The sequence below is a fragment of the Dipodomys spectabilis genome, unplaced genomic scaffold, assembly GCF_019054845.1.
Source record: "Dipodomys spectabilis isolate Male_0828 unplaced genomic scaffold, ASM1905484v1 ptg000003l, whole genome shotgun sequence".
In the NCBI taxonomy this organism is placed as follows: domain Eukaryota; kingdom Metazoa; phylum Chordata; class Mammalia; order Rodentia; family Heteromyidae; genus Dipodomys; species Dipodomys spectabilis.
The window spans coordinates 11,680,209-11,698,148 of NW_024870680.1; the positions used below are offsets into that span (position 1 = coordinate 11,680,209).

The 17,940-nt window shown below is 41.9% G+C and overlaps 1 protein-coding gene and 1 long non-coding RNA gene across 3 annotated transcripts in view; one reads left to right on the plus strand and one right to left on the minus strand.

Moving 5' to 3' along the window:
- The window catches only part of Ints4 (integrator complex subunit 4), a 123,448-nt gene extending 106,082 nt beyond the window's left edge, over positions 1–17,366 (plus strand). For both annotated transcript variants that reach the window (XM_042688822.1, XM_042688828.1), the window contains exons 22-23: positions 9,628–9,748; positions 15,640–17,366. In XM_042688822.1, coding sequence (XP_042544756.1) covers positions 9,628–9,748; positions 15,640–15,818 — 300 coding nt within the window. In that variant the 3' untranslated portion in view covers positions 15,819–17,366. The remainder of the gene's footprint in view (positions 1–9,627; positions 9,749–15,639) is intronic.
- Positions 4,270–11,206, minus strand: LOC122115394. Its single transcript, XR_006148760.1, has 4 exons — positions 11,090–11,206; positions 8,037–8,041; positions 4,411–4,415; positions 4,270–4,282 (listed from the first exon to the last, which is right to left on the minus strand). It is a non-coding gene; the product is annotated as an uncharacterized LOC122115394 (long non-coding RNA).
- Positions 17,367–17,940: the final 574 nt, after the last annotated feature.

Genomic DNA, 17,940 nt, shown 5'->3' on the forward strand with positions numbered 1-17,940 from the left:
ATTTCTTGATTATAGCCATTCTAACTGGGGTGAGGTGGAACCTCAATAGATGAAAACTTTAAAAACCTAAAAAAGGAAATTAAAGCAGAACTAAGGAAATGGAAAAATCTCCCATGCTCCTGGATTGGGAGGATTAACATCGTTAAAATGGCAATACTGCTAAAGGCTATCACAAATTCAGTGCGATACCTATCAATATCACAACCTCATTCTTCAATGAAATAGAAGATGCAATCCAAAAATTCATATGGAACAATGAAAGACCCTGAGAACAGTCCTTATCAGAAAGAACAGTGCTAGAGGAATATCAATAACAAATTTCAAACTCAACTTCAAAACCATAGTAAATCAAAACAGCTTGGTACTGGCACAAGAACAGACCCGAGGACCAATAGAATAGAACTGAAGACCTAGAAATGAACCCACAAACCTATAGGCTGATAAGGGAGCTAAAAATAATATAATGGAAGACAGCCAGCCTTTTCAGTAAACAGTGCTGGCAAAATTGGTTAAACACCTGTAGAAAACTAAAGCTAGATCCTTATATATCACCCTGTACCAGAATCAACTCCAAATGGATCAAAGACCTTGAAGTAAAAGCAGACACTCTGAAAACATTACAGGAAGGAATAGGAGAAACTCTAGGGCTCCTTGGCACAGGCTGAAATTTTCTTAATAAAGACCCAGAAACACAACAAATCAAAGAAAGGTTGGACAATGGCATTGCCTGAAACTGCAGAGCTTCTGCATGGCAAGGGACATAGCTAGTAAGACCAATAGAAAGCCCACAGATTGGAAGAAGATCTTCACTAGCCGTACAACAGACAAGGGCCTCATATCTGAAATATACTTAGAGGGCTGGGAAGGTGGCTCAGTGGTAGAGTGCTTGCCTTGCATGCATGACTGTGTTTGATTCCTCAGCACCACATAAGCAGAACAAGCCAGAAGTGGTGTTGTGGCTCAAGTTGTAGAGCACTAGCCTTGAGCTGAAGAGCTAAGGAACAGTACCCAGGCCCAGAGTTCAGGCCCCACGACTGACATCCCCCCCCAAATATATATAATTAAATACCCCAACAACAAATCCTCAAAGAAACAACTGCCCAATTAACAAGTAGGCTAAAGACTCAAAGAGAAGCTTCTCTGAAGAGGCAGTAAGAATGGCCAATTGACACATAAAGAAATGCTCAACTTCTCTAGCCATTATACAGATTTTAATTGAAGTCCTTTTCAGGCTGTAGATAGGTCAGCTGGCATATAAGTTTTCAGGATAGAAGTGATCCCTAGAAAGTATTTTTTTTCCAAGTCAGGTATGTTAGAGACATAACATTGCAATAGTGACACTAGTAGAGTTGGGATAGCTGGGGGCAGAATAATAGAATGACATTGATCAAGATACATTGTACTTAATTGTAGGCATCAGTAGCTCATGCTTGTGATCCTGGCTGAGATCTTAGGATCCTGTTTTGAAGCCAGTTGGGCAAACAAATAGAGAAGCTATCTTCAGTTAACTAGCAAAAACTGGAACTGGAGGTATAACTCAAGTTGTAGAGCATCAACCTTGAGCAGAAAAAGCCAAGCTAGAGTATGTAGTCCTTAGTTTAAGCCTTCATACCAGCATATACCCACCCCCAAATGCATTGTATTCATTAATTTATATGTTGAATTGAAAGTCCTTTGTATAACTACTGTATATATTTACATGCATGTGTATTTACATATCTAGACACACACATATACAAGTGTGTATGTGTGTATGTTTGCGTTTTTTTGGTGCTGGTTTTGGGGCTTGAAATCAGGGTCAGGACACTGTCCCTTAGCTTTTGTGTTCAAGCCTGGTCCTCTACCATTTGAGCTACCATTCCACTTCTGGCTTTTTGCTGGTTAGCTGTACATAAGAGTCTCACAGACTTTTCCTGCCCCAGCTGGTTTCAAACCACAATCCTTGGATCTCAGCAATCTAAGTAGCTAGGATTATAGATATGAATACCTCCACCTGGCAATTTAAAAAAATAGTTGTTTTTCGTACCAGTTCTGGGACTTGAACTCAGTGCCTGGGTGCTGTCCCTTAACTTTTGTGCTCAAGGCTAGCATTCTTCCACTTTAGCCACAACTCTAATTCCAGCTTTTTTTTGTGGTTAATTGGAGATAAGAGTCTCATAGACTTTCCTTCCCAGGCTGTCTTTGAACCATGATCCTTAGATCTCAGGTTCCTGAGTAGCTAGGATTACAGGCATGAGCCACCAGTGCCAAGCTAATTTTTTTAATTTAAAATATTTTAAAAAAAGAGACAGTAGTCAGTTGAACTCCACAGTTTAGCTTCATCTGCCACTCATCCTTCTATACATCCTACCATATATTTATTCATTGGTGCATACTCTTAAGTTTGGAGGTTAACACACTCATTTGGGAGACAGACAAATGAAAAGGCAATTAAGTAGAAAGTCAGTGATTTGACTAAGTGAAGAGTGGTGGAGGTCAAGGAAAAGGAAGACTTGGTGGGGTTGCTGGTGCATGGATAGGATCTGAAAGGATAAATACAAGCAAAGAGGGAAAGGAGATCCTCTAGGCAAAAGGGTTTGAGGAAAAGTAGAATGTGAGCACTGGCAGTAAGGACAATTGCAAGACAGAAATATAATCTGGAGCAGGCAGAGAAAGCTTCCTGGAAGAGGTAAAATGTATCAAGTTTGGAAGATGGTACCTTTGGTCATCTATGACAGTAGAAGAACAGACTGGTGTTCTAGATGCAAATCACACCTTTGTAGTTCAGAGAGAGAAGTAATCAAAGCTTGCTATGAAGTGCTAATGTGTGTGGGGTTTTTGTTTTTTTCATAATAGTTCTTTTCTCCTCAGCATTCTAACATACTGATGAGCTTATGCCTCTAATGCGAGCTACTCAGGAGGCTGAGATAGGAGGACCACAATTTGAAGCCACTCCAGGCAAGAAAGTCCTAGAAATGGTTATCTCCAATTAACCACCAAAAAGCTGGAGGTGGAGCTGTGGTTCAAGTGGTAGAGCACTAGCCTTGAGTAAAAAAGCTCAAGAATAGTGTCTGTGCCCTGAGTTCAAAGCTCCAGAGACCAAAAAGTGTTGATGAGAAGCCTTAGCCTATGGCAGTTAAATCAGAATCTTCATGGTTTACCAGTACCAGTATTCTTTTTCAGAGCTTGTACATGATTCTAGTGTGCTGATGGTGGTTCTAGTAAGAGCCACTTTCACAGTGGTGTGAAATAGTTCCCTGACCAACTAAGCATAAAGGTGATTCACAGTTCATCTGCTGAACAGTCCCCTGTGAAGTTCCTCCACTCCCTGCCCTATTTGATGCTTCTGCAGATAGAAGGTAGCATAACTCAAAATGTTCTCTCCTACACCCTGCCTACCTCCCCTGTTCTGGTCACTGCTTACTAGGAAGCATGCTGCAAAGATTGTGAGGAGATTGTGTTTGCTGGAGAATGATGGCCATGTTTTTTAAAGTAGACTCTGCAGGAACTCTATGACACTTCGGTTAGTCTGTTTCAGGCATCTGTGTTATGCCTAGTGATAAGAAGAGTTGCATTTTTCAGTTGTTGTGAAATTCAGAATATAATTTATGTTGATCACTTTCTTTTCTGACCTATTTAGGTCATATATATGTGCACATATATATAAAATATATATATTAATTTTTTTTTTTTTTTGTCTGTTGTGGGGCTTGAACTCTGGGCAAGGCTAGAGCTCTACCACTTGAGCCACAGTGCCACTTAAGCCCCTCTCTTAGGAGTGGTACAAGAACAAAGGAAAGCTTCAGCAGCAATTTCAGAAGTAAGTCTTTTCACCAAGCGCAGTTAAGTTGAGAATTCTGGGAGGCTCTGCTGCCTTTATCCTTTTTTTTTCCTATTATTATTATTTTTAAATTTTTATTATTATTTGGTACTGGGGTTTGAATCCAGTGCTTTTCTTTTGAAGCACGCCCTGAGCCCTTTTTGGAGACAGTCTTGCGGGTCTCAAGACAGGCTGGTCTCAAACTCAAACTAACTAACTCAAACTCATCTAACTTCTTCTTTAGCCTTTCCTGCCCCTCCTTTTTAACAAATGATGCTCAAAGTACTTGTCTTTAAACAGGATTTGGAAGCTGGGCCTTCTATATAGTAGGTTTGGGCTACAGAGCCTGGAGTGGAGTAAGGAGAACAATTTGCATTAGTTGATTTTTATCACTATGCCAGAATACTTGAGAAAAACTATTTATTGGAGAAGGACTTATTTCAGCTCACAGAGGTTACAGTCCAAGACTGGCTGCTGGTTCTTCTGTTGTGAGCCTGAGGTGTGCCTGAAGCATTATGACAAGAGTGCTGGTAGAACAAAGCTGCTCTTATTCTGACAGCCAAGAAGCCCTGAGAGGGAAACAGAAGATAAGGCCACACCCTACTGACTACTTCCTCTAACTAGGCCCGCCTCTTGGTATTTAACACCTCCCAGTAATAAAATCCAGTATGAGTCTTATTAATGCATTATTCCATTGGTTAGGTCAGAGCCTCAAGATCCAATTTTTTCCCCAGGCCCCAACATTTGAACACTGCATCAGGAACCAAACCTTCCACACATTTTTTTTTTTGTACATCTTAATGGATTCCATCATGACATTTTCTTTCTTTTTTTGGGTCCGGTCATGGGGCCTGAATTCTGGGCCTGGGCGCTGTCCCTCAGCTCTTCAGCTCAAGGCTAGCGCTCTACCACTTGAGCCACAGCGCCACTTCCGGCTTTTTTCTTTTTGCTTCTGTGGTGCTGAGGAATCGAACCCAGGGCCTCAGGCATGCAAGGCAAGCGCTCTACCACTGAGCCACCTTCCCAGCCCCCATCATGACATTTTCATACATGTTTATGATATACTTTAATCATATTAGTTCTTCATTACTTTCTCTTGTCCTATTCTTTCTCCAACTGATTCTTCTTCTCTTTCAAGATAGTTCGCCTTCAACTTTTTTGTTTTTATTTAAAATCTAGATTCTACTTATAAAACAAAACATGAAGTCTGGTGCCATTATTTCACATCCATAATCACAGCTACTCAGGAGGCTGAGATCTGAAGCTTGCAGTTCAAAGCCAGCCTGTGCCAGTTTTTGAATGGTTAATTGAAGATAAGAATCTCACAGAAGCTGGGCGCCTGTAATCCTAGCTACTCACAAGGCTGAGATCTGAGGATCACAGTTCAAAGCCAGCCTGGGCGGGCAGGAAAGTCCATGAGACTCTTATCTCCAATAAACCACTAGAAAACCAGAAGTGGCACTGTGGTTCAAGTGGTAGAGTGCTCACCTTGAGCTGAAGAGCTGAGGGACACCGCCCAGGCCCAGAGTTTAAGCCCCACGACCACCACCACCACCACCACCAAAAAATCTCACAGGGACTTAAAGTGCCTGGATTCACTCAGTTCTCAGCTTCCTGAGTAGCTAGGATTATAGGCATGAGCCCACTGGCATCAAGCTTCATTGCATTTCTTTTTTTTTTTTTTTGGTAGTACTGGGCTTTGTACTCAGAGGCCATGGATTTCCTAGCCAGTTGCTTTACTATTTGAGCCATACCCTCAGCCTTTAATGTACTGTAATTTTGATTTGAATTTCCCTGATGACTAAAGATGTTGAACATTTTTTCCTGTATTTATTAGCCATTTGTACTTTTTGTTGTTGTTGTTGTTGGTTGTGGGGCTTGAACTCCGGGCCAGGTCACTGTTAGCTCTTTAGCTCAAGGCTATCACTTTACCATTTGAGCTACAGCACCACTTCTGGCTTTCTGAGAGTTTATTGGAGATAAGAGTTTCACAGACTTACTGCCCAGGCTGGCTTTGAACTGCAATCCTCAGATCTCAGTCTCCTGAGTAACTAGGATTACAGGTGTGAGCCACCAGCGCCAGGCCATTTGTACTTCTTTTGAGAACTGTTCAGTTCATTTTCCCATTTATTGGTTGGATTATTTGTCTTGTTGTATAACTTTCTTAGTAGCTCTTTGTATATTCTAGATATTAATTGTAAGGTCTGCACAGGGACACCTTCCTACCTCTTGGCTAAATTTCAGCCCAGTATTTGCTACCTAAGTAACTCACCTTCCCCTCCTGCTAGGTCACATCCTGGGCTAACTCTGGTCACATGCCTCCCATCTAACCTTGAGGTCACAACCGGATCCAGTGTGGCCATACCTTTCCCCACCCCACCCCCACCTGGCCACACCTCTTCCTGTTCCTGGCTTAGATAAGTCCTGGCTCAGGAGTGGGTTGCTTCTTCCTTTTCAGCCATGCCTCTCCACCATGCACACTGGAGGCAGCAGTTCGGTAAATAAACTTCTTTTCCTGTCTGAATAGCACGTGGTGGTCTCTTCATCGGCTACCTAATAAAACCTAAATAATATACACCTTACATTAATCTTTTATCTATTAAATAGTTGGCAAAGATTTCTCTTTCTGTGGGCTATTTCTTCACTCAGGTAATTGTTTTCTCTGCTATGTTGAAGTCTTTAAAGTTGATGCAATCCCATTTGTCATGTTAGTTCTTGCTATCATTTCCTGAGCTTCTGAATCCCATTCAGGAAGGCATTGCCTAAAGCTTCAGGTCTTACATTAACTACTTTGATCTATTTTGTAATTGCTTTTGCACAACATGAGAAATAGGGATCAAACTTCAATCTCTACATGTGGATATCTAGTTTTCCCAGCACCATTAGTTGAAGAGGCTGTTTTTCTTTCCAATATTTGTTTTGGGTGTCTTTGTTGGAAATTGCATAGCTATGTCTTAATGGGCTTGATCTGTAGTAAAAATTTTTTGGTAGTATAGGGCTTTGAACTCAATGCTTTGTACTTGCTAGACAGGTGCTTTACTACTTGATCCAAGTCCTCAGTGTGTGTGTGTGTGTATGTACTCAATGCTTTGTACTTGCTAGACAGGTGCTTTACTACTTGATCCATGTCGTGTGTGTGTGTGTGTGTGTGTGTGTGTGTGTGTGTGTGTGTGTGTGTGTGTGTGTGCGTGTGTGTGTGTGTGTGTGTGTACTCAATGCTTTGTACTTGCTAGACAGGTGCTTTACTACTTGATCCATGTCCTGTGTGTGTGTGTGTATGTGTGTGTGTGTGTTTGAACTCAATGCTTTGTACTTGCTAGACAGTTGCTTTACTACTTGATCCATGTCCTCAGTGTGTGTGTGTGTGTGTGTGTGTGTGTGTGTGTGTGTGTGTGTGTGTGTATGTGTGTGTGACTTGGACTCAGTACTCACGTTCTGGGCACTGTCCCTTAGCTTTTTTTATTCAGGACTGGCATTCTACCTCTTGAGCCAAAGGACCACTTCCAACATTTTGGTAATTAATTGGAGGTAAGAGTCTCACAGAAAGGAACCTTACTGCATTGTTGGTGGGAATGTAAACCTGTTCAATCACTTTGGAAAGTAGTATGGAGGTTCCTCAAAAGAACTGCATTTTTACTTTCTGTACAACAAAAAAAGCTTGGTAAATAAAATCTTAACATTTTGGGTCAAAACAACAACAAAAAACTCCACATAGAGCTCCCCTATGACCCAGCAATCCCACTTTTGGGCATTTATCCAAATGATCAAAAACAAGACCAAACTAAACAAATTTTAAATAGGGATACAGGTGGACCCATTGCAACAACGAGATGTACAAGTCATTATGTAGAAAAACGAACTTTACAGCTTTGGGGGGGAGGGAATGGGGGGAGATGGGAGGGGTGGGAAATGGGAAGGGATGGGAAGGTGATACAAAGGAGGAGGCAACAATGCTTGATAAGAAATGTACTCATTACCTTTTTTCATGTAATTGTAACCATTCTGTACAGTATTTTCACAATTAAAAAAAAGAGTCTCACAGACTTTGCTATCTGGGCTGGCTTCTAATCATAATCCTCATATTTTAGTCTCCCGAGAAGCTAGGATTACAGGTGTGAGCCACCAGCACCTTAGTTATTTTTAAGGTAGGGTTTCACACTTATGCCTGGCACCAACCTCGGATTGGAATTCTTTTACCTGTATTCTTTCACATACCTCAGATCAAGGCTTGTGATACCATGGCTGGCTTATTTCTTGAGATGAAGTCTTTTTTTCTTTATGAAGTTTTTTTCCTGAACTATCCTTAAACTTAAATCTTTCTACTTCCACTTCTCAAAAATCTGGGAATATAAGTATTAAGCCGCTGTACCCCGCCTTTCTATAGTATAATTTGAAGTTGGATTGTGATACTTTTTTTTTTTGGTCCAGTTGTGGGGCCTGAACTCTGGGCCTGGGAGCTGTCCCTCAGCTCTTCAGCTCAAGGCTAGCGCTCTACCACTTGAGCCACAGCACCACTTCCGGCTTTTTTTTTCTGCTTATGTGGTGATGAGGAATCGAACCCAGGGCCTCATGCATGCAAGGGCAAGCGCTCTACCACTGAGCCAACTTCCCAGCCCCGGATTGTGATACTTCTAACATTATTCTTTTTTGCTCAGAATTGGTCTTTGTGTTTCCAAATGAATTATAGGATTTTTTTTCTATTTTGTGAAGAATGTCATTGAAATTTTGCCAGAGGTTGCATTGACTTTGTAACTCAATTTTAGTAATCTAGCTATTTTCACAATATTCTGATTCATGAACATGGGTCATCTTTCTATCTCCTAGCAACATATGAGCTTTGCGGGGGGACATTTCATATGCAAACATTTTATACTGTGTTATATGCACTTTTTATCTAACAGCATAAAGGAAGAAGGGTAGCCAGGTATGATGCATGTGCTCGCTGCTTGTGAAGCTGAAGTGGGAGGATTGCTTGATCTGAGATTGGGGCTGTCTATAGTAAACATCACAAGTGGGACTATGTCTGTGAATAGTCACTGAACTTTAGCCTGTCTAAGACAGCAAGACCCCATTTCCCCCCACCAAAGAAAGGGACTGGGAATGTGTCTTAGAGTGGTAAGAGAGCTTGCCTAGCATGCGTGAAGCCTTGGGTTTGATTCCTCAGTACCACATAAACAGAAAAAGCTGGAAGTGGCACTGTGGCTCAAGTGGTAGAGCTCTAACCTTGAGCACAGTACCTGGGCCCTGAGTTAAAGCCCCAGGACTGGCAAAACAACAACAATAAAAATAAAACAGGCAGGTGGCTCATGCCTGTAAACCCTAGCTAATCAGGATATTGAGATCTGAAGATTAGAGTTCAAAACCACACCAAGCATAGTACATGAGACTTTTTTGTTGTTGGTGGTGGTGGTCATGGAGCCTGAACTCTGGGCGTGGGCACTGTCCCTCAGCTCTTCAGCTCAAGGTGATAGCTCTACCACTTGAGCCACAGCACCACTTCTGGCTTTTTCTGCTTATGTGGTGCTGAGGAATCGAACCCAGGGCCTCATGCATGCAAGGCAAGCACTCTACCAACTGAGCCACCTTCCCAGCCCAGACATTCTGTTTTACCATCAGTTGAAAAAAGTGTTCACTGGACACTGTTTGTGCTGGGCTGGGGAGATGAGTGTTGGGGTGTCTACACTGTTGCTGTCCCCTCCAGAAGTAGTCTTTTATGAAATATCATCTTTAGTCTCTGATTTGGAGGTTCACGTTAGACACTACCATCAATTTTCTTAGCTCATCTATCTTCTGCTTTTAGTTATTTATTCATTTCTGTTACTTCTTAGGTTTTGTATCCTGATGGCCAGGCTCAGATGATCCACCCCAAGCCAGCAGACTTCCGGAATCCTGGCCCAGGCCGGTACCGACTCATCACTCAGGTGTACCTTTCCCATACTGCCTGGACAGGTAAAGAACCGGTAGAACAGAGTGGGCAGGACAGTATTTTCCTAGAGATCACAATAACTTTTAGCTTTTTTTTTTTTATAGTTGAATAAAAACAAAACATAATTGAATCATGAATGCTAAAAATTAAACTTGAGTCTTTAAGGGGTTCATAAGCTAAAACTGGGCACATGAGGATAACTGTGCTGTGCTGGCTGGATGAGGAACAAGATTCCATTAGAAGTCATACAGGAAGTTGTAATGAGACCGATGTCAGGTGGCCACTGACGGTCCTTTTCCAACTGCCACTGATTTGTCGGGTACCCTTGAGCAAGTAACTTTGAGTCTATTTCTCCATCTTGAGGATGAAGAAGAAAATTCTCAAACTATAAATTTGTAATGAAGATTCCTCTGGAAATTATAGTTTCATATTTCTTACAAAAAATTGAAAATCACTGTCTCTTCGTACATGCATAGTTGTTTATACTCATGAAACAAGTAAAATGTTAAGTAAGTAGTGTTAAGTTTTTAAAAAGAGGTAGACGAGTAAGACCAACACCACGCACGTGGTTTTCAGGTAAGGGGTAGGTTTATTCATCGTTCCTGCTGGCACTAGGCCATCTTGGTCCTCCACGTGGTGGATAAAGGGCTGGGAAAGAGAAAGAGCTGGGAAAGAGAAGAGAAGGGAAGAGTAGGAAAGAGCTAGAAAAGAGCCGAGAGAGTGTCTGGGCCTGGGCTAGGCCTTACTAATCTAGGGTATGGGCGGAGAAAGGTGTGGCCACATCAAATTCAGATGTGACCTCTTCCAGGTGTGCCAGTTGCCTTGGTAACGCAGGTACTGGGGGGAGACTTTGCTGTGAAGAGGGTGGAGTCTACTATCCATCCAGGAGCGGACCTTACAAGTAGATGTTCACAAAGCAACAGAGCAGTTTGTGAAAGGAGAGTAAGGTTATGTTTTTTTTTTTTTTTTAATCTGTAAGAATAAATTGAGAGAACATAAGTACAAAAGACATATTTTAAGCTTAAAAGTGTCTTTGGAAAAATTAGAGACTTAGGCTTTAGAACCTACAGGCAGTAGTGTTTCCTAAGTCACTGGTGCTGGTTTAGGAGCATGAACTCTACTAGAAAAAGTGTACATTGCCATGAACTTTGGTTTTAAAAATAGGGAATGCACTTCTTTTTGGCACTGCTGCAGGCTTCCTGCCATCATGGTTAATGTTCTTAAAACCCGCCGAACTTTCTGTAAGAAGTGTGGTAAGCACCAACCTCACAAAGTAACGTGGTACAGAAAGGGCAAGGATTCTCTGTATGTCCAAAGCAGAGTGGCTATGGCAGTCAGACTAAGCCAATTTTCTGGAAAAAAACCTAAGACTACAAAGAAGATTGTGCTGAGACTTGAATGTGTTGAGCCCAACTGCAGATCTAAGAGAGAATGCTAGCTATTATGAGATGCAAACATTTTGAATTGGGTGGAGATAAAAAGAGAAAGAGGCAGTGATCTAGTTCTTAGCTCCAACTTTTGTTATAAAGACAATAAAATCATGATGCCTAAATTCCAACTTTTGTTATGAAGCCAATAAACATGTGAGGTCAAATTCCCTTTCGGGAATTCTTTGTGAACTGCTCAAGGGAAGCACCCATGGCTCACTCCTGTAACTAGCTACTCAGGAGGCTGAGATCTGAGGGCTGGTGGTTCAAAGTTAGCCTGGGCAGAAAAGTCCATGAGACCCTTAAAATTAACCACCAGGAGAGCCAGAAGTGGAATTGTGGCCCAAGTGGTAGAGCAGTAGTCTTGAGCAAAAAATGTCAGAGACAGTGCCCATGCCTTGAGTTCAAACTCCAGGACCAGTACCAAAATAACAAAACCTATTTAATGCCATCAAAAATGTTCCCTATCTTATGAGTATTAGATGGGTCCTGATGAATCTATGGTGCTTTCAGAAGGAGGAAGTGCAGTTCTTTGACCCAGAATTTCAGCATCTCATTTCATGACTTTGATTCTTAGTATGTTTTTCCACTCCTTGGCATTAATACCACGAGAGTAAATTATTACTCCAAAGTGTATGTGTTTGAGAATGAACTCATGATTAAATCAGGGCTTCTCACATGCTAGGCAAGAAGTCTGCCACTCAGCTATACCCTAACCTCTAAAATCTTTGCTTCAGGAACCCTTTTTATAGAGAAAGTCTTGCTGTGGGGCAATATTGTTTGGGGAGGAGCTGGCTCAGGAAGAAATCAAAGCATGTTAAACCTTATATGAGCTTAAAGATCTTGAAAAGGATATTGACACCTTCTTGTTTACACAGTCAGTCATTCCCCAAACTAGAGTTAAATCTCAGCTGTCTGCTTCTGAGCACAAGATTTTTCTCTAGTAGGCCCTGTTTCTTCTTAAGTCATTTTAGTTCACTACAAGTCTTTCTTTATGCAGGGAGGAGGGCTACATATTGCCAGGCTATTCTCATTTGAGACACAGTCCTCAAGAATTTGCTTTTCAGTTAGTTACTCTCATTTAAAATGTTTTATCCTAAAAAAAAAAAAAAAGGTTTTTTTTTTTTTATCCTCAAATAGTTACCCCAGGGGTTTTTAACATGTCCTTCTATGTGTACAGTGCATCTTGATCAGTGCCACCCCCTCCAACATTCTCAACTACAAATTCCCATTTTAATTCTCTGCATCACATTTGTTCATGTTAGATGTTTTATTTGTTTCCTTGACCTTCTCTCTCATTAGAATTTAGGCTTCATTGGAGCAGAGATTATGCTGTCTTTACTTTTTTTATTTTTTTTTTATTGTGAAAATACTGTACAGAGGGGTTACAATTACATGGGCAAGATAATGAGTACATTTCTTATCAAGCATTGTAGCCTCCTCCTTTGTTTCCCCTTCCCATCCCTTCCCAGCCTCCCCCTGCCCCCCTTTACTTCTATAGCCTATGTTTCTTTTTTTACATATATACTTTTTATTGTAAAAATACTGTAGAGGAGTTACAGTTACATGAGCAAGGTAATGATTACATTTCCTATCAAGCATTGTTGCCTCCTCCTTTGTTTTTCCCCTACCATCCCTTCCCTCCCACATCCACAATTTGCTTAACATATAGTAGAAACTAGGCACCAGTGGTTCATGCCTGTAATCTTAACCTCTCAGGAGTCTGAGTTCTGAAGATCACAGTTCAAAGACTGAGCAAAAAAGTCTATGAGATTCTTATCTCAATTAACCTTAATCCCAATTAATCCTATCTCCACTTAACCTGTAAAACACTGGAAATGAAGGTGTGACTCAAGTGGTAGAAAGCAAGCCTTGAAGCAGGGTGTTGGTGGTTCATGCCTGAATCCTAGCTACTCAGGAGGCTGAGATCTGAGGATCATGGTTCAAAGCCAGCCTGGGCAGGAAAGTCTGTGAGACTCTTATCTCTAATAAACCACTAGAAAAGTGGAAGTGGTAGAGCTCAAGTGGTAGAGCGCTAGCCTTGAGCTGAAGAGCTCAGGGATGGCGCCCAAGCCCAGAGTTCAAGCCCCATGACCAACAAAAAAAAGAAAAAAGAAAGCAAGCCTTGAGTGAAAAAGCCAAGTTGAGAGCTCAAGGCCTTGAGTTCAAACCCCAGTACTGCCACACACCAAAAAAATTGGTATACAAGATTATGTAATCAAAATTCATTTAATCTTTAGACCGTGTAGTGGCAGTTTATATTTCACAGTTTAGAAATAAGCTGACCAGTAAGGTACTAAGCTAGCCCTCAGACTGCCGGGTTCTTAGGTCCCTTTTTTCACTCAACTTATTCCTTTTTGGCCTGGAATAAGAAAGTAAAAAGTCTTCTCATTTGAAATGCACTTTCACCTCTTTCTCCTAACCCAGAAGTGGAGCCTGAAGTTTATGTAGACTGTCAGCAGCTTCCTGATAAGGTTGTTCTTGTTCCTCTGAGAGGCTAGATGGTGCATATAGAGCTGGGTCACACAGGCCAGGTTTCATTCTCCTTTCCTCTGTATGAGTCTGAGGAAATTATCTTACCTTTCTCATTGTCCTAATCTATTTTTCCCTAGTACTTGAAAACACAGGGCCTTTCACTCACTAGAACTCAGGGCCTTACACTCACTCATCTTGTCAGCTTAGCTGTCACTCAACCTCTTGAGCCACGTGTCCCCTTATTTTTTTGCTGGTTATTTTGGAGATGGATTCTACCAAACTTTTCTGCCAAGGCTGCCTTGAACTGAGGTCCTCCAGATCTCAGCCTCTTGCCTTGCTAGGATAACAGATGTGAGCCACTGGTGCTTAGCAATCTTTAAGGTGGGAAAAACAATATAAACCAGAAGGTTGATAAATAAGGTTGTATGATTTGTTCCAGTTGATGAGTCTTTGTTGTGTGCTCTCTGTTCTATGGTATTGGCCTTCTTACCAAAGGCTGATTAGAGAAGGTAAGATGACCCTGTAGATCTGATTACTCCATCACCTCCCTCCAAGATTTGGCCCTCCTGAAAGTGCTGTGAGTTCCATACCTGTGGCTGTGTGGGATGGGCTAAGAGGGTGTGGTGGGATAGCTGATGCTGGTACCTGCCCTGAGTCCACCCTGTAGGAGGTTCTTCTGAATCTGATGTCAGAGCAGTGCTAGTTTGACAACAGCTACACTCATGCTGCTTTCAGGCCATGTGATATGGGGTGTGCATGCCACATGGCTGCTAAATGGGAAGGTGAGTCTGCTCAGGCTCCTGCTGATAGCTAGAATTGCTGGAATTGGTAAAGCTGCCTTAGCCTTTCATTCTTTTTTTTTTTTTTTTGCCAGTCCTAGGGCTTGAACTCAGGGCCTAGGCACTGTCCCTGAGCTTCTTTTGTTCAAGGCTAGCACTCTACTAGTTAAGCCTCAGCACTCCTTCTGTTTTTTTTTTTTGTGTGTGTATGTGGTACTGAGGAATTGAACCCAGACATCATGCATGCTAGGCAAGCACTCTACCACTAAGCCACATTCCCAGCCCTAGCCGCCGCCTTCTTCTTTTTTTTTTTTTTTTTGTCAGTCATGGGGCTTGAACTGTGGGCCTGGGCGCTGTCCCTCAGCTCTTCAGCTGAAGGCTAGCACTCTACCACTTGAGCCACAGCGTCACTTCTGGTTTTCTGAGTGGTTTATTGGAGATAAGAGTCTCCTGCCTGGGCTGGCTTTGAATTGCAATCCTCAGATCTCAGCCTCCTGAGTAGCTAGTATTACAGGCATGAGCCACCAGTGCCTGGTTAGCCTTTCATTCTTATAAACTGTTTTCTAGGAAGATGTCTGGAAATAACCAGGAATAAAACTGGTCTGTGGAAGAGCCCTGGAGCCTTTACTCAATCATTTAGAGCCCTCTAACTAGCTCCTGCTGTCTGAACTTCTTAGCCTGAGACTTATCTTTAACTCTTGAACTTTTTGTCTCAGTTGTACTAAAATAGTGAGGATATCCCAAGCTCATTCTATTTTGGCCTTTGTACCTGCTCTTAGGTTTGGCTGAAATCCTTTTCTCCTTCACAAGGGAAGCCATGTACTTAATCAATCCTCAGATCTCAGCCTTTTGAGTAGTTAAGATTATAGATATGAGCCACCAGTGCCCTGCTATAAAACTTTTTTTTTTTTTTGGTCATGGGGCTTGAACTCTGGACCTGGGTGCTGTCCATCAGCTCTTCAGCTCAAGGTTAGCCCTCTACTACTTGAACCACAGCTCCACTTACGGTTTTCTGGTGTTACTTGGAGATAAGAGTCTCATGGACTTTTCTGCCTGCATTGGCTTTGAACCGCTATCCTCTGATCTCAGCCTCCCGAGTCGCTAGAATTACAGGCATGAGCCACCAGCGCTTGGCTGTAGCTTCCATTTTTAATACTGCTTTCACTTGCTGTTTTATGTAAATTCCTAACAGCTGCCCAGTTTTGGTATGTTTTTTTTTGTCTTTTGTTTCAGAACCATGCCAGGTAGAAGTGAGACTGCTGCTGGCCTATAACTCCAATGCTCGCATTCCAAAATCCCCCTGGATCGAGGGTGGTGAGGGGTCACCACAGGTGGAAACCAGCATCGAAGGCACCATTCCCTTCAGCAAGCCTGTGAAGGTTTACATAATGCCGAAGCCTGCGAGGCGCTGACTCACAAGCAGTCTAGAAGCACCTTGGCCTAGAAGCCCTTCTTAGGTACGGTGGGCTAGAAGCCTGGAGCACTTCACCTGGAAATGGTGTGTAGCCATAAGTAACGTGGTAGCACACACAGGACATTATTTTTTTATTAGAAAACCAAAACTTTAAATTTTACAACACCTCCTCCCCATGAAATAAAGCTGAAAAAAAACACCAAGTTGTTCTTATTATTCTCAATGGTTTTATTATTCTGATCCTTAAAAATTGTGTGTGGCTAAAGTTTCAGCATTTGTAGCACAGGCTTGCTTACAGGTATGTTCTAAGGTGTGAAACACAAAGATCAACATTTCTAGCCACTTCCAAAGAACTGGTTATTTGAGCCACAATCTTGTTTCTTAGGACAAGCATCTGTTTGGCAAGGGCAACTTTAAAACTGACTTAATAGCTGTACTTTTTCAGCACTGAAAGATCCTGCAGGAACTTGGACAGCCGTTACCTTGCTGAGAGGTCTCTTCTCTAACCCAGGTGGGTTAAGGACTGAGTGAAGAGCCTGAGAATGAATCATTTCTATCCTGAGGGACATTCTTGATCTTGTTTGCCATTATCGTTAGAACCTCCTCCCTTTACTAAAGTAATATAGAAGAATCCTATTTTCCCACTGTCATGGGAAGGAGGGAGCCAGTGAGAAAAATAAAGTCATTTGTGGCTACATATCTGAAGTGTGGAGCTGTGCGTGAGTTAAGGGCAGGTGTGATGGAGCCATGACAGTGCTGCAGAGGTGAACTGTGTGGCAGGCTGTACCGTGTGCTCTCCTGTCATTTAATCTTTACAGAAGGTGAATGAGGCTGAGATTAAATCACCTCTGGGAAAACTATACAGTAAGTCACGAGGCTTGTATTCATTCGAATTGAAGCAAAAGCCACCACAGAGGAAGTATATGAGTACAATGATTTGAATACTTCCCAAAGTTCATATGTCAAATTTAATTCCCAATGCAACAATGTTAGGAGATAAGACTTGAGAAGAGGTGGAGAGATTCTGAGGGCCTGGCCCCAGGAATGGATTAATGTAGTTATCAGGAGAGTGGGCTACTTGTCACAACAGATTTGGTGTAAAAGCAATTTTGGCTCTTTCTGGTACTTGCTCTTGCCCTTTCTTGCCCTTCTGCCTTCTGCCATAGAATGATAAAGAATGAAGATCCTTGTCAAATGCCAGCAGAGCCATGATCTTGAACTACCGAGCCTCTGGAATTGCAAGCCAAATAAATTTCTGTTCATTATAAACTGCCTCTTTTCAGGTATTGTTATAACAGCAGATAAAGATAATAGCCGGCATCAGCTCTCTGTGCCTCAGTTTCCCCATCTATAAAATAGAGGTTATATGTTAAGGATTATTGAATGGGAAGGATTAAACAGTGCTTTTTAGAATCTGAATTTGCAGCCATTCTTGATCATATTTGGTATTTAGAGAGCTTTTAAAAATACTAGCAGTTTAAGGATTCAGGTGGACCTGTTGCAACAATGAGAAGTACAAAATGTCATGTCAAAACCAGCTTTACAATGTCGGTGTGGGGGGCGGGGTATGATTGGGTGGGGGGGAGGGGGGAGGCTGGGAAGGGAGGTGAAGGGTAAACAAAGGAGGAGGCTGCAATGCTTGGTAAGAAATGTGTGCATTATCCTGCCCATGTAATTGTAACCCCTCTGTACAGTATGTTCTCAAATAAAATAAAACTTAAAAAAAAAATACTAGCAGATTGTAACTTCTGATTTTATGTGCTTACTATGTGACGACAGTGTAAGCCCATAACATTAGTTAAATTAGTCCTCACAACCACTCTATGAACTGCACATCATTGTCTTCATTTGAAAAATATAACAAAGTCTAGAGAAATGATACCTGAACCCAGACAGGCAGTCTTGTCTCCAAGAGGTTATAACTGCTGTAGAGGACAAGGAGAAAAATCATCTCTAAAGAACAGAGCTTTCTAGTATGCTCAGTTTAATGCATCTCAAAGATGGGTCATTAATGTGTTCTCATGTGTCAGGGCAACAAGATGCTCAAAAGGTGCCAGCCTTAGAGATAAAGGAAGCTGGAAGCAGGCTGAATCACAACCCAGCTCTGACCTAACGGCCAT